The following is a 16983-nucleotide window of genomic DNA, read 5'->3' as shown; positions in this document are numbered from 1 at the left end:
ATCTCATAAGAGAATAAATTTTCTATAGAAAATATGACTTCCTGTCATAAAAGAACAAATTTTCTATAGAAAATATGAAGAGAGTAAATTTGAAAGAGTAAATTTTCTGTAAAAAATATGTTTCTCGTGCTTGAAAGAATAAATTTTCTATAAAAAAATATGACCCTCTGTCTAGAAAATATGACTCAATGTCATAAGACAGTAAATTTTCTATAGAAATAGGACCTTCATTCATAAAATAGGAGTATTTTTAGAAGGAGCGTAAATTTTCTATAGAAATGTTTAATTTTCTGAGACAGTTTTTAGCAGCGTATTTGTTTATTCAGAAAGGTTCTCAAGAGGTTATGTGAGTAATAAAGACGTGCACAGTTACAACTGTTTGTACAAGTTTCTGTGTGTTTGCTAAAGTGAGTGAGTATTGTTGAGTATTTTGGTGTTTCTGTTATGAGTTGGTATTGTTATTATTTGTAGCAGTTATTGTATGAGTGGATAAAAAGAGAATGAGAGTAACATATTGGTTTTCCTATGTTTCGCACAAGCAAATACTAGTAGATAAAGATGGAATACAATAAGTAACTTATTGTATGATGCAAATAAAAACTCGTGTGTATGATTTATAGAAATTTTACCAACAAATAAGTATGTATGTATGTCTGTTTCTATAAATATATGAACAAGCATACAAATTTTCCAAAGGGGGCAAGGTTTGTGGAACTTTTGAAGAGTAAATAAAGGCCTTTTTATATAAGTATTTGATATTGTTGAAAACCTTAGGACTTGAAGATTGATATTTTAGTAAAATGAAATAATTTTATAAATTTTTGGACGTTATTTACCTAAAAACATAAAAAAATATATGGTGATTTTCCATGGAGAAAAATATACAATTTGAATTAATATAAAATTTGAACGGTTAAAGATATCATAACAAGATTTGGAAATAATATAGACTCAATTATCCTTAAATAAACAACATTATACCTAGGTAATTTTTAATTTTTTTTTATTTTCAAATACCGAAATTCCTAAACCGGGTAAAATGTGTTACAAAAACTGAGTTTTTTTAGAAAAGTGCCTACCGTGTGATAGTAAAAAAACTTTGTAGATATTTAATAAGCATATAGGGTTATACAAGTATGAAGCTTTTTCGAGGATCGGTGCTTTGCCTTTTTAGAATTTTTTGCTCAAATCTATTTTTTATTTAAATTGGCCAAGTTTGGATAGGTCTTGGCGGTGTTGTTTCCGCTTAAGTGAGCCAAAATTTACTTTACACGCTTTTGCATTAAATTTTTTTTCCCGATCATATAAAAATTGTATATAGTCCCGAAGAACATTTTTTTCTACAAAAGAAAAAAATAGATGGGCATTTTCGGGAAAAAAACTTCAAAAATACGGTACTTTTCACATGTTCCAACTTTGGATGCGTTTAACTTTTTATAGGGACAAGTTAATTAATTGTTAGCAAGTCTTTTTTATTTTATTTAGAATTTTATTGCTAATATACATAGGTGAGGAGCGCTATTTATATTTTAAATTTCAGCTCGTTCGGATCATAAATAAATTTTTGCCGATTTATTAAAAAAATTGTGATCCGAGGTGACTAACTTTGAGGGGCAACGCACCGGTCCCCATTAGCGCTAGGAAACTGATCAACTGCAAATCAACTCGAAAATACCTCAGCTCCAACCATGAGAAATTTCGTAGTAATATCTCCAATAGTTCCCGAGATACTGAATTATTTCCAGAAATAAACGTTTCTAAACCGCGTGTTGTTCATTTTTATATAAATTTTCGCACCAATTCAATCTACATATTGTGTATACTAGAGTGCTCCAAAAAAATAAAATTGCGAATTTTGACCGTCCCCCCCTCTAGAATTGTTCTATGTATTGTAGAAACACATTGTGTAAAATATTAGGATAATAGGATAACGTTAACTGGTGGCGCAACGACGCTGAAGTTTTGAGGTGCATTTATAAGGGGAAAATATGCAATTATTTCAGTTTTTGTAAAAATTTTGCCATTAAATAATGACTTTTACAATTTAATTTAAAAGAATCGAAATGTGTCCGTAATTGTCGTTATAATAAGATATAAAAGACAAAAATTGGTGAAAAAATGTTAAAGTAATTAAAAAATCGCCAGGCCATTAACGTGTCTCAGGCCACTAGAACAAGAAATTTATGAACAAAATTAACATATTTTGAGAAATATTAAAATAAAAGCTTATTTTTACTTAAAATATATCCATATTTACTTGTATATGAGTTTTTGTCCTCGTAGGATACCGTTAACCTATTCGCAGGTATGACCAAAAAAATTAAATTTTTTTAACGGCAGTTTCAAAACTCCAATTTCAAATTTTTAAAAATTTTGTTAAACAAATTTCAGAATTTTTTGATCATCACATGGGGATTTATTAACAACATAATAGGGAATAAAAATGTGAAAAAAGTATGTCAATACCTCCTATAGTTTTTCCGTACTTGCGATATAAATTTTGCGATTTTCGAGAAAAACTAATTTTTTGGCCAAATTTTGGGGAATGACCAGAATTTCCTTACTGTAATGATTTTTAAGTAAAAGCTATTCAGAATAATATACTCCAGGTAATTTTAAATATAGTATGAAAGTTTTACTAAAATCGGAAAACTTTAACGCTTAAATCGTGAAGGTCAAAGGTCAATTTTTTCAATATTTGGAATTTCTCATGGAAAGATAGCGAAATATTATATATTTTTGTGCCGATTTTGATGAAACTTAAGAAAAATATAAAATGAAGTCTAGTATTCACAATAACAGTACAAAAATGGAAATTAACCCTTAAGAGTACTTGGGGTCAAAATGAATGTGTTTTTCGTGATTTTAAAAGTTGAGGATCATTTGGACCCCAAGTGCTATTAAGGGTTAATTTCCATTTTTGTACTATTATTGTGAATACTAGACTTCATTTTATATTTTTCTTAAGTTTCATCAAAATCGGCCCAAAAATATATAATATTTCGCTATCTTTCCATGAGAAATTCCAAATATTGAAAAAATTGACCTTTGACCTTCACGATTTAAGCGTTAAAGTTTTCCGATTTTAGTAAAACTTTCATACTATATTTAAAATTACCTGGACTATATTATTCTGAATAGCTTTTACTTAAAAATCATTACAGTAAGGAAATTCTGGTCATTCCCCAAAATTTGGCCAAAAAATTAGTTTTTCTCGAAAATCGCAAAATTTATATCGCAAGTACGGAAAAACTATAGGAGGTATTGACATACTTTTTTCACATTTTTATTCCCTATTATGTTGTTAATAAATCCCCATGTGATGATCAAAAAATTCTGAAATTTGTTTAACAAAATTTTTAAAAATTTGAAATTGGAGTTTTGAAACTGCCGTTAAAAAAATTTAATTTTTTTGGTCATACCTGCGAATAGGTTAACGGTATCCTACGAGGACAAAAACTCATATACAAGTAAATATGGATATATTTTAAGTAAAAATAAGCTTTTATTTTAATATTTCTCAAAATATGTTAATTTTGTTCATAAATTTCTTGTTCTAGTGGCCTGAGACACGTTAATGGCCTGGCGATTTTTTAATAACTTTAACATTTTTTCACCAATTTTTGTCTTTTATGTCTTATTATAACGACAATTACGTAAACATTTCGATTCTTTTAAATTAAATTGTAAAAGTCATTATTTAATGGCAAAATTTTTACAAAAACTGAAAAAATTGCGTATTTTCCCCTTGTAAATGCACCTCAAAACTTCAGCGTCGTTGCGCCACCAGATAACGTTATCCTATCATCCTAATATTTTACACAACGTGTTTCTACAATACATAGAACAATTCTAGAGGGGGGGACGGCCTGTACCTAGAAAGTTTTTTTCGTCCATACAATCTTGGAGCACTCTAGTGTATACACATCAATATGTATACACATCAACTCACCAAAGTTCACTTGTATATTTGTTTCACCTACAATATTTTATAATACTTGTAGTTACAACAGCTATTTGTGTGCAAAAAAGAATTTTATGACATACTCAATGCAAAACAATAAACAACTGCTTTTGTTTTTAAGAGTATAGTGTGTGTGCAAAAGCAAAACCATACAACATTAGTTATACTCATTCTCATATTTATACCCATAGTAACAGCTATGTATATGGTATACTTGTTTTGACAATACTTTAAGTTACACTCTTGCACGTCTATAGTGAGTAATATTAATCAGATGATTTCAAACTGATTTTCTTCAATACCCACAAATGAAAACCCAAACAGTGTACACAAATTTTGGAATGAAGAGGACATTTGTTAATTAAATTTTAAGAGATTTCACTGAAGCATTTAAAATTGAATTTACATTTGCATAACCAGTGGGAATTTCATAAAGTTTTATATTTAAATAAAATTCAATTATATAAATTACAGAAATAAATCAAAAAAATCAAATTAAAAATATAACACGCGAATATCAAACATACAGAACATAAGTGCAGATATACATACATACAAAATGTATATACATATACATACACACATACAGTGACACACGCACAAACACACAGACAAACTGGCAAACAGACAGACAGCCACAAAAGCATAGATTTACAATGTATAGTAAAGAGTGGTAGAAATAGTAACTATAGTAAATAGTAGTAGTAGTAAATGTTATACAACCCGCGTTACTTATTGTAATTTGTTTAAAAATTATGAGGAAAATAAATATGTATGTATTTCTATTTATAATAATAAAAATATAACTCAAAACACAAAATCATAGAAAGAAGAGAACAGAATAGGGGTATAAAATTAAACCACATACAAACATTATTAATAATAATAATCATATGCATAAAATATTTAATTATTTTTCGTCATTTCATATCCAATCCTGTGTGTATATAGCAGTCACAAATGTTTTTTTCCACTCTTTATGGTTGTGTTATTTGATTTTTTTTTTGTCTACACTTTTCTGCAGTATAATGCTGTCTTTATACTTACCACCACCATCTTTACCCGTTGCTGGATCTGCATTTTGATTTTGTTGATTTTGATTGACGACAAATGCAGAATTCTCCTCCTTTGTTATGCTCATGTAATAGCAGGTATCATCTTTTTTCATTATATGCCTGGGGCCGGGATTCAGCAGTATGGTATCTTCATAGAATTCTGGCAAATGTGCTGGACGTACGCCAACTAAAGCCACACCATATCTATAGAGTAAAATTACATTGTTGGAAAAAAAATAAATGTGTAAATATAAAGCAGGCTTTTATGTAAGTGCAAATTTATATCCTGTCTCGTTAACTTACTTTCGATGTGAATGAAAACTGGCATAGGTGAAACTTTTGCCTTCATATTCGCCGAAAAAACGACTATCACCTAACACTATATGATAGATTTCATTGCCAGAACATTTGCCATACAGACGATGCCATTCCTCGGGCGATTGCTGACCTTCCCTGGAGATAAGAAAAGCAATTAAAATGCGGCTTGAGTAAAATAGGTAATAGTAACCATTCATATGGAAATTATGGTCAGCTCTTTTAAAGCTGATTCTCCTCCTTACAACTTTACAACACATAGTGGGGTTAATCGAAAAAAAGTGGTATAAATCTGAATATTTCAAACTACTGCAACTGACTGCATGTACGAACGGATCTACGATTCATTCATACACTAGTTTTCAATAGGAACTGTAGTTTAAAAGCATCATATCCATCCCACTGTGCAGCAGTATAAATATTTTTATTTTACTGCTAACACAAGTAACTAATTTACTTGTTTATTCAAAAAAAAAAAAACTATGCTAATTCACGTATAAAGCAGATTTTCTACCCTATTTGTGGTACATTTCTACACTATTTAACATTTCACACACAAAAAAAAATGTAATTTATCAAAAACACAGACTGACCACAAACTTAGTCAAACTCACAAGGACATGTACTTAAAATGTTACATCAAATTTGAATTAACATAAAACATGATGTAGTTTTCTAATGTTTTCGAGTAACTATGTGGTTAAGAACAAATAGGGTAAGAAGGATTAGTTAATATGTAGATGTAAAAAAAAGGTACCGACCGCATTACTACACATTTGTAGTCAAAAACAATTTTAAGTAGATGATTTGAAATGCAAATATTTTGTTTTAACAAAATAGTTGTATGTTTTTTTTTTTTTATTTTGTAAAACCGAAAAAATATCAGGGGACAAATAAAGTTATACAGTTAGAGTGCTATTTTCTGTATATGTTTGTGCAAAAAGGATTGTATATCAATATTAAAAGCTGTTTTTTTTAAACTAGATTTTGTAAAAATAATTGAGCATTATCTGTTAAAAAAAACCAAAATCTAATCATTGATCCACCTTGGTTATTATTGATTTTAATAAGCTATGAGAGTATTTGAACTGCCTTCTGTCCGCCCAGAGGAGCAGATTTACTGATAATTAGGGGAGGATTTAAATGCATTTATAAATAAAATTATGAACCAAAAAATGCTTTAATAAAAACCAAGTAAGAAAGTATGGTCGGTCAAGCCCGACCATATAATACCCTACACTAAGTAAAAGAGCAAAAACATTTTTCTTTTAAAATTTCAATAATTTATATTTTTGAGTGATTTTCGGAAGTGGGTCTTATATGGGAGCTATGACCAATTATGGAACGATCACCATGATATTAGGTCGTGTGATTTATGTATATATTAAAGTTAACAATGTTGAATTTTTTGTGTATGCCAACATTTTTAAGCGATTTATGCACGTTAAAGTGATTTTCGGAAGCGGGTCTATATGGGAGCTATGACTAATAATGGATCGATCGTAACAAAATTTGGTGACATGAATTTTGTATATATAAAACTTATTTGGAGTGGAATTTGTGGAGATACATATATAAATTAAACATTTATGACCCGTAAAGTCCAATTTTGGAAGGACATTTGTATGGGGGCTGGGAGAAATAATGGACCGATTTCAGTCAGTTTCAATAGGCTTGGTCCTGGGGCCGAAAAAATAATATGTACCAAATTTGATCGAAATATCTTTAAAATTGCGACCTGTACTCTGCGCACAAGGTTTACATGGACAGCCAGCCAGCCGACCAGCCGACCAGCCAGCCAGCCAGCCAGACGGACGGACGGACATCGTTTAATCGACTCAGAAAGTGATTCTAAGTCGACTAATATTTTTGGGCGTTAAAAACATCTGCACAAACGCATTATACCCTCCCGACTGTGGTGGTGTAGGGTATAAACATTATAAAAACAGAAAGAGTACTGATTCATTTAGCTTTTGATATTATTAGTTTTAGTAACTGATTTGTTTGACAAATCTCTTGCATTTTTTTAGGCGCACAATTTGTATATATACAAATATATGTCAGCATGTATGTTCCGTATATACTCAAAAACTGCTGGATCGATTTAGATGGAATTTTCAGGAAATCTTCAGAATAGAATAGCGGGTGACACTGTAAAGTCAAATTTTTGATTTTCGGTCTATGGACAGAGAGGCGTGGCAAAATTGATCACCGATAATGCTTTTCCGCAACTTAAACGCGCCAAAATTATGCAATGGAACAAAATTTGCCATCAAAAAATGTTCACCAAATTTAATTGAGGCAACAATGATCCGACGGGGGAATCCGTGCTTTAGTTTTGTCCATTTGTTCCATTTTTGTGCTGTTATTATAAATACTGGACTTCATGTTATATTTTACTGGAGTTTCATTAAATTTGTCCCAAAAATAAATAACATTTCTATATATTTAAATTAGAAATTCCAAATATTGAAAAATTTGAACTTTGACCTTCACGATTTAAGGTTTAACGTTTTCCAATTTTAGTAAAACTTTCTGAATATATTTAGAATAATCTGGACTATAGTATTCTGAATAGGTTTTACTTAAAATTCATAACAGCAAGGAAATAGAGCTCATTCGCCAAAAAATTTCCAAATAATTAGTATTTCTCGAAAATTTCAATATTTAAATTGCAGATGCGGAAAAACTATAAGATATATTTTCATTTTTTTATTCCCTGTTATATTCTCAATAAATCCCAATGAGATGATCAGAAAATTCTGAAATTTGTTTAACAAAATTTTTAAAAAATTGAAAATGAAATTTTGAAATTTAAAAAAATTTTATTTTTTTGGTTATATCTGCGAATAGGTTAACGGTATTCTACGAAGACAAAAACTCTTATACAAGTAAATATGAACATATTTTAAGTAAAAATTACCTATTATTTTAATATTTATCAAAATATCTTAATTTTTTCCTACTTTTCTTGTTCTAGTGGCCTGAGACACGTTAATGACCTGGGGAATTTTTAATAACTTTAAAATTTTTTGACCAATTTCTGTTTTTTATGTATCACAATTACGACAATTACGTACAAATTTCCATTCCTTTAAATTAAATTGCAATAGTGATTTGTTAACGGCAAAATTTTTACAAAAACTGAAAAAAATGCATTTTTTCCCCTTGTAAATGCATCTCAAAACTTCAGAGGGCTTGCGGCACGTCTTAACCCCAACCGATTTACCTAAAGTATTTTCAGGATGATTTTTTTTACCAATGTTCACCAAACCGGGGGTGAGACTGGCCAAAATCCAACTTTCGTTAATTAAGAGCCACCCTGGTCTTAATTCCTTAGTATTGCAAACGTTTTAAATTCATTCCTTTAAGAACTTATTATTTATGAATGTTCATGTATGTCATTTTCTGAGGGGACCTTGTATGGGGACTATGTGGAATCATGGATCGATATTTACCATTTTCAATAAAAAACAAATGTGGTTAACAGAGAGAATTTGTAAAAAAATTGCATCCAGCTGGTCTTTTCGTTGTGCCCTATTGTGTTTTCAACAGACAGACAGACGGACATAGGTAGATCGTCTTAGAATCTTATGAGCCCCAGAATATATATACTTTTTGGTACTACGATTAATATATCGATATGTTACAAACGGAATGACAAAATCAATATACCCCTTATTTTTTTTGATATTGGATAGAAAATTTAATGAAGAACAAATCTTTTAAATCAATTTGAATTAAAACAAGTAAGAGTACTATATTCGGCCGTGCCGAATCTTAAATACCCTCCACCTAAATATGATGGTATAACAACTGAAATAATATAACAATTGTTAGAAAGACTAGTTTACGCAGAAGATATTTTATTTGAAATGTACAAAAAATTGTATCTAATTCTGCAATTTATAAGTGAAATTCCTATTAGAACGTATGAAATTTAACAATTTATATACTTAATAATTAATTAGTACGTTTGGATCAACATTTTTCCCTTTTAACTTCAAGTGAAGAAACAGAGTATAAAAAAGGGTACACAAATATATTTAGACAAATTTCAAAATATTTGGTTGTGGGACTTTTGTGGGAGCTATGACCAATAATGGGCCTACCATCATAAAATTTGGTACATTGATTTTTGTATATATTGAATAAATTTTTTTCGAATTTCAACCTGTAACTATAGTTGTAACAAATTTATGAGGACTTTAGTGATTTTCGGGAGTGGACCTTAAGCTATGGTTAAATATGGACCGATATTCACAAAATCCAGAAGTATGATTACTGGATACAAATTACTGATCTGTGCGTAATTTCATTTAGATATCGATATGTTTTAAATATTTTTTTAGGGTAATATCTTTCTCGGAAATGGGACTTATAGGGGAGCTATGATCAATTATCGGCCAATCTGCATAAAGTTTGGTACAGTGATATATATGTATATGGATATTATTTTTGTCGAATTTTAGCATGATAAAGGAATTTATAAGAGATTTATGAGTACTTAACTGATTTTTGGAAGTGGACCTTATATGCGAGCTTTGGTCAAATATAGACCGATATTCACAAGTTCCTGTAGTATGATTTCTAAATATAAATTACGGATCTGTGTGAAATTTTGTTTTGATATTGATATTTTTTAGATATTTATGTAGGTTATTGTGTTTTTCGGAATTTTCGATCTTCATAGAATTAGTTACAGTGATTTTGGTATATTTGAGGATTATTTATGTCGAATTTCAACTTGATAGCGACATTTATGCTTATTTAAGAGATTTTTGGAAGTGTACTTTATATGGGGGCTATGGTCAAATATGGGTAGATCCACGAAAAATTTTGTAATATAATTTCTTTTACCACGAAACTTATTTTTGCTGAATTTTCGATTCTTATAATTTTCACCAGAGTTAATCCTTTTATCATAAAAGTAACGAGTGCAAAATTTTATGATATTAGCTGCAATATATTTACAAAAATTACCAAAAATATGTGAAAATTATCAATTTTTTTTTGAGGTTGTCCTACATTTTAATAATTTTGTTGTCACTGTACCGATTTCGCTGATTTTCAATACCAAACCGCTTAGGACAATAATAAACATTTTTCTTGCAACTCTACTAAGTTTTTTTTGCGTATTTTGGACGTGAGCGTGAAAGACAGACGGACATGGCTCAATCGACGAATTTCATAAGGATCAATAATATATATACTTTGTTGGGTCTCAGATGAATATTTCTCAATGTTACACACGGAATGACAAACTTATATATACCCTCATTCACCACTTATGGTGGTGGAGGGTATACAAAATTAAATCATTTAAATGTTGATTTTTTTTAAACAAACACTAACTGCGGAGCTATGTGCTTGTATACAGGAGTCGAACCCGCAACCTTCAGATTGATAGTACAGCACACTGCGGTCTAGTCTATCGGGGTACACCTATGAATTCTGTTCTGAATTAATTCCATTTTGAATTAGTTAAATGATGAATGAATTCAATTTAAATAAAAGTCTTTAAATTAAACTAAAAATAGATTTTGGGAATGGATGACATTTTTAAATACCGCATTAATATTTTAGTGAATTAAGCAGAAATTGTATTATTTAATTCCTAAATACTATTATTTTCGATTATAAAAAACACTCCTTTAATGCCTTATAAAAAGAATTTTAGGAAAACTAATGCTTTACTAGCAATGTTTTTGTTTAGTAAATATGTAACTCTAATGGTTTTTTAAGTTCATTAGAATAGCTAATTTCTTTAATACCCTTAAGTGTAGTTATACAATTACAACGTTTACACAATTACCCAAGTGTATACAAAAAATGCTTTGTAATTTTCATGCATACTTTGGTATCTTATTCTAAAGGTATGGTCACATTTGGCCAGTATTTGACAAAATAAGCATAACCACTTAATAAAAAATATGTTTTTTTTTGTATTTGAAAAGTCCAAGGACTTAGGAAAAATCCCATTATATGCAATTCCAGGAGTAAAAACGTCAAAGAAATTTGTGCTAAATAATAGTAGTTACATTTATTTGAGTAAATATTTGCCCAGTGTGTTCATACCTTAAGCCTTTGGCAGCTTATGTATTTTAGGTGAATTGGTTAGTTAGGTTTGGCCTCTGTTTAAATACAAGTATGTTAACTTAACTCACCACATGTTGGGGATTATGAGCATTATTAGTTTTAATTCACTAGTTGTTGCCCCTTCCCTTTTGGATATTTATTTGGGTTTGTTTTTGTTAACAATCTTGCATACCTAACTATATATGTAAACATAGATAAGTATGTGTGTTTGATATACTTACTGGCCCCTTGAAGTATGCAGTAATAGTGTAACTAATGTACTGGCTCCAGGACATGTACAGTTATTGGCCAACAAAGCATATTTAAATTCATCTTCACACACAACATGTTCGGCGAATTTAACATGCAGCTTATGTTCAGGTCTGAAAAAGAATTTATTAACAAGTTAATTAGATACATTTTAGAGCAGAGTTGAGAATAAATTTAAAGACAAATTTCATATCCTTTTTTTAAATATAACTTTGAAAACATTTATTATGAAAACCTTTGATTAATATTTTAATTATAATATGAATAATTCAATTAAAATATCTATAAACTCACCTAAAGATTTGTACATATTGCGGTACACTGGGTGCAAAATCTTTAACAGCCCATGAACGTAATATTGTGTGCTCATCGGCAGCAGTCTTATCGGCATAATTGCGTGCGGCTAAAATAAAACATGCTTCAGCCTCATTCATGCGTGCTCGTGCTAAATCACCATCCTTTAAACAGGATCCCTGTAAATTGAAAATGAAAAGCACACAAATAAAGGGATTATTTAAATGAATAAAGTATTCAGGAACTGTGAAAAGAAATGAATTAACGGAAAATGCAAAAAAAAAATTAAATGAATAAATAAATAAAAAAAAGCTATGGTTTTGGAGCATTAGGGTGGCTCTTATTAGCAATTTCTTCCAAATTTTATGGCTGATACAATAACAAAATGCATTGAGTTACAGGTATTTTGTTGTAGCAAGACTTAGGTGAGAACTCAAGTTGAAAGAAAGAGTAATTCAAGCCATGAATTATAGTCAATTAATTGAATTGCAGTTGTGTTACACTTTATTTCAATAGCATTCTCCAGTAAAAAGGAAACATAAATTCAAGCCATATGTTTTTTGTTTTAAAAATATTTAATTTTTCAAATATTTTCCAAGTTTAACAAATAATTACATTTGCATACAAGTAAAATTCCAACAAAATATTCAAGTCCTTGAATTTTTGGGACTTTGGTGTTTATTGGGCAGTAATGCTTTATATGTATTTTATTCTATGCATTAAAACATGACAATACCAACTTAAGGTCAATTATGGGCACCCATGCATTTGGTCGTAAGACCGAGAAAGGCGAACTTTCTTTGGGCGTGTCTGCGACAAACAATCTGATAGTAGGTGGGTAGCTATTACCTCCATAAAGCAACCTGAATCTCCCCGGACCAAAGAACGGAAAACCAAAACGACTATGTGGTGATAAGCGGCAAATAAAGGGGTTCTCTATTAGATATGCGTAATCGTAAGTGTGCAGACAAGGCAAGTGATCACCATCTTCTAGTCGCAGAGATGAGTATCAAACTTGAAGCTATTGGAAATACCGGCAATAGAGGACACATGCCAGCTATAGACACAATTAAGCAAAAGGATATAGAAGTTGACGCTGCATATTCCAAGGCCTTGAGAAATGCTGTTGGACCTTGCCAAGAAGGTGAGCTAACGGAATGGAAATGGCTGAAGTCTATATTTATGAAACCTGGTGTTGACGGAATCTCTGCTGAGGTCTTGAAGTCCGACCCATATACGAGTGCTGGAATAATACTGCACATCATTCGAACATTCTGGGAGAGCGAAAATCTCGACAACGAGCTGACTTAAGACTTGATAATAAACTTACCAAAAAAGGGTGATCTCACGAACCCTAACAATTGGCACGGCATTACTCTGCTGTGTGTTATTAATAAGGTAATAGCCCAAATAACTGTGAAAAGAATTTTCGACTGGGTAACACCAACTCTGAGGCAGGAACAAGTTGGATTCAGAAGACTTGAATTATAGTCAAGCAATTGAATTACAGTTTCACTACACTTTATTTCAGTAGCATTCTCCAGTAAAAAGGAAACATAAATTCAAACTGTAGTGAACTCAAAACATCTAAATTTATGATAAACGATAATGTAGTTGCAAGAATGTATGGAAAATCTCAACAATGGGTAGCTGCACATATTACTAAAGTATTAGGAAATATGTTATATTTACTTCAAACGGCGGATGGTAAACTAATTAAACGTCATCAAAATCAAATTCGTAACTCTTCTGCTAATATTGAACCAAAAATAAAGGATTTAGAATTTAACAGATCACAAGGGTTAGCTAATTTACTTCCTTATCATAATAATACAGAATCTTCTGTCGTTTCAGATCAACCTACTATAAATGATAGAAACGAAAGACCTCAAATTGATCATACAACTGCTCAAACGGAATCTCAGTCTTTACCTCAGCCAGTACTAAGAAGATCTACTAGAATTAAAAAAAAACCGCAATTATTCTCCAGAATTTAATACAAAATTAACGCGGAGGAATTGATATATATTTACTTTGTGTTAATTTACTTGTTTCTAAAAATAATTTCTTAATCACATTTGCATTGAATTGTACTTTTAATTTCTGATGTAATTTATAAAATCTTTGTTGAGTTAATAATAATATTTGATTAAAAAACATACACAATACAAACCAAATGTTTTTTTCTTGAAAAATACTTAATTTGTTCAAATATTTTTCAAGTTTAAAACATAATTACATTTGTATTCAAGTCAAGTCAAATTGCAACAAAATGTTCAAGTGCTTGAATTTGTAGGCCTTTAGTGCTTATTGGGTTATAACTTGATACCAAAACAAGTAAGAGAGCTATATTCTTATATACCCTTCACCAAATTATACTTAAAAATTTAAAAAAGAAAAAAATTCAAAATTGTTTTTAAAATTTAAAAAAAAAATTTCAACATTTTTTTAATTTTTTTTTAATTTAAAAAAAATTTAATTTACTATTGTGAAAAAATATGTGACAAAAATTTTTTTTTGTTAAAAAACAATAAATAATTTTACCGATTTTAACCCATTGTAGGTCCAAATTATCATTAGATATCCATATTGTCTATATTAATGACTTAGTAATCCAGATATAGATCAACACAAGTAAGAAAGTATGGTCGGTCAAGCCCGATCACATAATACCCTATACCAAGTAAATGAGTAAAAATATTTTTCTTCTAAAATATCAATAATTTATATTCGTGAGTGATTTTCGGAAGTGGACCTTATATGGGAGCTGACCAATTATGGACCGATCACCATAAAACTAGGTCGTGTGATTTATGTCTATATGAAAGTTATTTATGTTGAATTTTGTGTATATACCAAAATTTTTAAGTGATTTAAGCATGTTAAAGTGATTTTCGGAAGCGGGTCTATATGGGAGCTATGACTAATTATGGACCGATCGTAACAAAATTTGGTGAGATTAATTTTGTATATATAAAACTAATTTGGATTGAAATTTGTGTAGATACATATATAAATTAAACATTTATGACCGATAAAGTCCAATTTCGAGAGGACATTTGTATGGGGGCTAGGTGAATAATGGTCCGATTTCAGTCATTTTTAATAGGCTTCGTCCTTGGTCCGAAAAAATTATATGTACCAAATTTTATCGAAATATCTTCAAAATTGCGACCTTTACTCTGCGCACAAGGTTTACATGGACAGCCAGCCAGCTAGACGGACTCAGAAAGTGATTCTAAGTCGATCGGTATACTTTAAGGTGGGTGTTAGACCAAATTTTTGGATTTACACACATCTGCACAAACGCATAATACCCTCCCCACTATGGTGGTGTAGGGTATAAATAGGCCAAAAATCGAGGTTGTCCAGGATTTTTCCTTATATCTCAGCCGATTTTCTCGATTTTAAATAGCAACCGAGCAGGAAGAATTACCTATATATTGATGTATAATTCATGTTTGTAAGTTATTTGGGGGCTACGGAACGTTGATTTCAACATACAGATGGACAGACGGACATGGTTATATGGACGTCGCATTAAATTTCATGCATATCTAAAATCCAGAAATTTGTATATGTTTGTCATTCTGTTTGTAATTTCTACATTTTTCATTTTCGACCCCACAAAGTATATATATTCTGGATCGTTATTGATAGCGAAGTTGATATAGCCATGTCCGTCTGTATGTTGAAATCAACTTTCCGTAGCCCCTAAATAACTTACATACATCAGTATGCCGGGAATTCTTCCGGCTCAGTTTCTATTTAAAATCTACAAAATCAGCCCACAAATGGCTGAGATATAAGGAAAATACCGTGAAAACTTAGATCTTTGGCCTATTTTTGATCTATATCTGGATTACTAAGTCATTAATATAGACAATATGGATATCTAATGATAGATATTTCAAAGTCCATTTCAACGATGAATATAAAGTCATAGTAAGTTGGACCTACAATGGGTCAAAACCGGGAAAATTATTTTTTTAACCCGAATTTTTTTTCATCAAAAATTTGTTTTGTAATAAATTATTTTTCCCCAAAAAAATTTTAAAAATTAAAAAAAAAATTTGGAAAAAACTTTTTTAAAAAACCATTTCGAAAAGAAAAAATTTAAAAAAAAAAATAATTTTGTTTACCTAAAAATATAAAAAAAATTGGCCTATAATCATAGTCAAACACTAAAGTCGGTTCTTTTTAAAAACAACTTTAAAATAAAAACCTGCTTTTTATTTGCAACCATAGTCAAAATTAAAGTATGTTTTGAATTGAACCGACTTTAACTGGGTGCCACCGCAAATGTAGAAAATGTTTTCATACAATATACAACAAAAAACAGACAAGTGGCAACGCTGAACAGCTGACATACAAAATTAAAAAAAAAAAACGTAAACAATAAAAGTAACCGGGACATCTAAAGAAAAAAAGTTGTTTGTTGTGGAAAAATGGAGAAGATAAGATTAATATCATAATTACGATATTTTGGTACTAATTTTATTGATAAGTGTTCAATAATTGCAAAATCTCTACCAATATCTTGTAACTTAAAAATGTTTTACTTTGTGACGAACTTTTTTACAGCTGATGCTGTTGTTAACGAGTTAAAAACAACTTCAGCTAGTTTTATATTTAGAGTCGACTTCAGCGTCAGAAGTATACTTTAACTTGTCTATGATAGAACTAAAGTCCACTCTTAAGTAAAGTCGAGTTTAATTCTCTTAATATGTACTTTATTTTTGACTATGATTATGGGCCATTATGTTTAAGTATTATTAGGTGAAGGGTATCTAAGATTCGGCACAGCCGAATATAGCTGTATTACTTGTTAAAAAAAATGTGTTTTCTATTCAAAGGGCGGATTTTTTATTTGAATATTGGAGATTAAATTAAGTTTATTTTGGTTGTTAATTCTCTTTGTTCTAAACTACAACCGATGCCAAATAAGTGCCACCCTAGTGAGCACAAACACAAAAGATTCATGGACCATAAACAGGCAAAAAGAAA

General features: G+C 30.2%; 1 protein-coding gene across 2 annotated transcripts in view; it reads right to left on the bottom strand.

Moving 5' to 3' along the window:
• The window catches only part of SLO2 (slowpoke 2), a 232739-nt gene that overhangs the window by 65390 nt on the left and 150366 nt on the right, over nucleotides 1-16983 (bottom strand). For both annotated transcript variants that reach the window (XM_065513504.1, XM_065513503.1), the window contains exons 10-13: nucleotides 11977-12155; nucleotides 11655-11795; nucleotides 5323-5472; nucleotides 5012-5223 (exon numbers count right to left, since the gene is read on the bottom strand). In XM_065513504.1, coding sequence (XP_065369576.1) covers nucleotides 5012-5223; nucleotides 5323-5472; nucleotides 11655-11795; nucleotides 11977-12155 — 682 coding nt within the window. The remainder of the gene's footprint in view (nucleotides 1-5011; nucleotides 5224-5322; nucleotides 5473-11654; nucleotides 11796-11976; nucleotides 12156-16983) is intronic.

This window comes from Calliphora vicina, chromosome 5, assembly GCF_958450345.1.
Source record: "Calliphora vicina chromosome 5, idCalVici1.1, whole genome shotgun sequence".
NCBI classification, from domain to species: Eukaryota; Metazoa; Arthropoda; class Insecta; order Diptera; family Calliphoridae; genus Calliphora; species Calliphora vicina.
This window is presented reverse-complemented; position numbering and strand designations above follow the sequence as displayed.